The sequence below is a fragment of the Pinus tabuliformis genome, chromosome 2_1 (assembly GCF_031772625.1).
Source record: "Pinus tabuliformis cultivar Carrire ecotype Pingquan chromosome 2_1, CPIR1, whole genome shotgun sequence".
Lineage (NCBI taxonomy): Eukaryota > Viridiplantae > Streptophyta > Pinopsida > Pinales > Pinaceae > Pinus > Pinus tabuliformis.
The window spans coordinates 813272867-813277524 of NC_142299.1; the positions used below are offsets into that span (position 1 = coordinate 813272867).

Sequence of the window (4658 nt, forward strand, 5' to 3'; positions counted from 1 at the left end):
GTTTAGAGAGTGTAGAATAAAGAGTGATAGGGTGTTTTGTTAAGATATTATATAATAAAAAGTTTCGTTTAAAATTTTATAGGGAAAATTTTGGCTATGCTAAAGGTTGGTGTAACCCAGGGAGAGTGTGATGTTTAGATGATTTTAACAATATGACGAATTAGATGTGTAAGGTGTTATGTTAAGTTATTTTGTGGTGAAAAGGTCACTTGTTAAACTTCATGGGAAAAATCCATCCATGCTAAAGGTTCGTGTGGCAATTTTGATGACATGACAACTTAGATGACCCAAGGTCAAAACTACTCAAACCACATATTAAATATGCTAGTTATCTCAAAACTCACATTACCTAACAAAAGAAAAGAAACATACAACTTTATGCTATAAAAATTAAATCACATCATGGGCCTTCCTTCGTCCACTATCTAAATAAACAAGACTATTCGTCCACTGAACATGTAGTTTCTTTCATAACGATGCACTTCTCTGCTCACATGAAAATTTCTTCTTCCAATAAACACTTTCTAACCATACAGATTTAGTACCATCTATTTTACCATGGAGATTTTTAATGTGTAATAGATTTTGCTATAATATCATGGTTTAACAATACCATATGCCCAAAAATTATAACCAGGAAAAAAATGGACGGTATTTAAAAAAGAGAACCACGAAAAAAACAAATGCACCCTGTCCAAGCTCGCAAAAAGATATACCACTTTTTTCTCCGCTCATTTAAACATTTATTCAAATATTCAATAGAGCTTTGAATACTAAATAGTTCTTATAGTTTGCAGATGGATATGATGATTTGCCTAAATATGTCAGGAGTTTATAGTTATTTTAAAAAGGGAAATACAATTTGTAATTTTTATTTTTTTATATTTATTCAAATATTCACTATGGGGTTGAATTTAAAGAAAAAACATTAAGTAGTTTATTTATTTAACAATTATTATTAAAAAAAATTAGAACTATCAAATTAAGGAAGTATGCACTGTATGCTATTCGATCAAGTTGCTCTATCTTAATAAAAAATAGCCTTTTTATTTTTGGAGCTATTCCACCTTGAAAACAATGCGTGAATAATTTTACCAAGAATGGTAATAAGTGATTTAATAAAAAAAAATGTAAAATAGCTCAACTTTACCTAAGTTGAATATACACCCGCATCAAATACCATATAAATCTACATATGAATCCAAAAATATATATCATACAACATTTAAAACATTATAATAAAATGCGTATTATTTACGATACATCACATTTAAAAAATATTTTCATAAGATTTTTCATAATACTTAAATATTCATTTATTTTTATAAAACACTCCAACTTCAAACGCCAACCTTCAAACGCTCTAAGATATATCAAATTTACTTCCTTGGGACTCCAACTTCAAACGCTCTAAGATATATCAAATCAGATGTAATGTACTAATAAGCAACCCACAATTCCTTCCATGTTTCTCCCGTGCTGGAAATGACGCGATAGGATTCATCACGTCAAATCCATGGAAAAATTGGGGAATATGCATAAATGCGAGTCACGCACTGGCTCCGTTATATGACACGTTGCAAAGTCTCTCTGACGGAAACAGAGCACGTGGTTCACGTGCTTAGGCTAAAGGGACGCCGGTGCTGGAGGAGGCGCTGAAGTTGCGATCCATTTCCATATACTTCCACATGCGTGTTTATCAGGCTTTATCGTGCTCCTGATTTCTTATTGTCTATATTTATTTAGCACTTTGATAGATCCCCCGAAGGCGTATAGCTTCGGGAAAAGGGTCGATTGCGGTGGAATTTTGGTGATTTATCGGAACAATATTTGAGTTTGCAAGCTATGTCGCCAGGTGCATCTGTGGCTTTCGAGACTCTACACGTTCAGAACGCCTCTGAAGCTAACGGAAGAGTAATGAAGGACAGTAAATATAGTTTGGAATTCGGTCCTGAAAAACACCAAGCCAAGACGAGATGTATGCTTTCTTTTGCAAACACCCTCAATCTTTCTTGCCGCTATGTTTTCACATCGATTAGTGCAATATGCCTTCTCTCAATAAATTTGTCTTCCATTTGTGTTTTGAAGGAATGTTTTTGCTGATATATTGTATCTATTTTTCATGAATGGAACAGTAGTCATGCAACATCTGTCGCGGATAAAACCGCAGATGATGCTAAAGTTGCTTTCATCGAACCAACAGTCAGAGGGCAAGAAGGTTGAAATTATGGAATTGTTTCCATTAAGCACCGGTTTCGGTTCAAACCCAAGAGTTACAGAATCAAATATAAGCCTGCCTTCGGAAATCGGCCTCACTAATCCAATTTCCAGGTATTTTCTTGTCCAGATATTTGCCATTTGAATTATTTTTAAAGGAATTCTTTCAATTGAAAGCGATTTAAACGTCCAGAAGGCTAAACATATATTTATGGCACTATTTTCAGCCGGTTCGTTGAAGCACAAGTGCCGGAGAAACTATCCACATCTCAATTCACTATTTTCTATAACGGAGTGGTGAATGTTTACGATATTCCTGCTGAAAAGGTCTTATTTTGATCCGAGCAACTCATATAATACATCAAGAACATTTGTGTAAATTTTGATAAAACAACATGATTCTCTCATCTGTCTGCCTTTTACTTTATTTCCGACTGAGTACTTTGACATTTTCTTGGCAGGTTGAAGACATTATGAAGCTTGCCAGCTCCAATAGCTCGCGCAACAAAAGAACCTGTAAAGTTACCAGCGGCAAAATTGAAGAGACATCGGGACAGCAGCCTTCCAAATCTGCATTGAACGCTGTGAATGAAAATCAACCTCAAAAAGTGGCAGCAGGTAAGAGGCGTATGACATATATGTTATTTTGAATAGGGGTTGGATAGATAGAATGTGAAAAGGTAAATGAAGGTTTTTAGGTATAAAATTGATTTAACATGGTTTATTGTCCCGCGTGCAGGCTTGGAAATAGTGAAGAAATTATCTCTGCAACGCTTCCTCCAAAAGCGAAAGGAGAGGTAATCAAACTCTAGCATCATCTACAATTTCTTGTCTGTCTATTTAGATGACTGAATAAGAAATGAAACGAATAGATCATTTATCGATTATTTTTAGTTTAAAATGAGATGATTGAATGTGCAAATTTGTATTGAAGCGATGGTTTTTTTTTTTTTTTTTTTGTGGGAGATCAGATTGAACAGCGTGGCTCCTTACAGCACAGTGGAGACGGCGACATTGCCTTCGAAAGCAGTGAAGGATTCCGATGAGAAGATAATACTGTCGTTGGGTTGTCGGTGACAGCAAATTTAAAATGTCGGTGGATGCTATTGATCTCTAATTGCATCAAGTGGGAATTATTTTCCCTTAAACGATCTGTTATTTTCTTCGGAACGAACGCGCTTTTGTACAGCCGATGACGGCAACGGGTTTTCCGTATTGCGGAGCGTGAGTAGACTGTGACAGGTGAAGCTCACCGGGCAGAGGAAAGCGCAACTTGCAACGTCAAGGTAGCTTCGTTGCAAGTGGCATCATGAAATTGCAAAGCAATTTCTTCATCTGCACTACACAGCAGGCATGCGGATATTAATTTTGTACAAATCCTATCCTGCACCACCACTAAAGATGTATTATATTCTATATTGTAATATGTTTAAATCTTTCCAAAGTTAAGATATTTACTAAAGTTATTTCAAGTCGGTGGACAATGGATCCAGCGACTATTTTTATCATCACGGGATCCACTTCACGCTACATCACCCAAAAAAACATATTTCACAATTTTGTTGATTTTTTATTTTTTATTTTTTTATTAAACCCACATGTTCTTGGAATCATGGGGTGCAGACATTGATGTTACGTATGTTTCAAAGGCAATGTAATATAATTTGATAACCCTTCGAATGGTGTGTGCCACTGCCAAACAAATAACAATCTATGGAAGAATATGTAATAAGTAATGTTACGTTAGTTTCAAAGGCAATATAATATAATTTGATAACCCTTCGAATGGTGTGTCACTAGCAAACAATTAACAATCTATGGAAGAACATGTAATAATTAATGTTACGCTAGTTTCAAAGGCAGTGTAATATAATTTGATAACCCTTCGAATGTTGTGTTACTGGCAAACAAATAACAATCTATGGAAGTAAAATTCATAAGGAGAAATACTTTGCACTGCATGTTTATTAATGCCCTTTGTTACCAGGTTATAACTTACACATTACATGTTTGTAAAGATATATCTCACGTTATTATCTTCACTATCATATCCAATGGGAGGCCATTTAGTTGATTGCCAAATAAATTATAAAACAGACATATTGGGTGTTCATTTTTCCCTGTGGGCGATTTACCCTAAAATAAGTTCACATTATTTTAGAGATGAAATCTTAGAAAATGTTTCACTAGAATATGGATGGGATGAACATAGATGGGATGAACAGGTTTAACGAAACCTGTTAATTATAAAACATTGGGTGTTCATTTTTTCTGGTGGGTTTCACGCTAAAATAAGTCCAAATTTAAATAAAAATTGAAATTTTAGAAACTGTTTCACTGGAATCGAATAGAAATGGGAAACGAAACTTGTTACGGGTTTTGTTTTTATTTATTTATTAAATATTGAAAAAGTTTTATTAGAATAGAGATTGTATGAGGGG

General features: G+C 34.5%; 1 protein-coding gene across 1 annotated transcript; it reads left to right on the top strand.

Annotated features, from left to right (window-relative positions):
• The first annotated feature begins 1736 nt into the window (after positions 1 to 1736).
• On the top strand, positions 1737 to 3716 carry LOC149203085 (protein TIFY 10a-like). Its single transcript, XM_089400104.1, has 6 exons — positions 1737 to 1978; positions 2136 to 2331; positions 2445 to 2544; positions 2679 to 2835; positions 2957 to 3014; positions 3189 to 3716. Exons 1-6 carry the CDS (start codon positions 1846 to 1848, stop codon positions 3292 to 3294), a joined length of 750 nt encoding a protein of 249 aa, XP_089256230.1. The 5' UTR covers positions 1737 to 1845; the 3' UTR covers positions 3295 to 3716.
• The last annotated feature ends 942 nt before the right edge of the window (positions 3717 to 4658 follow it).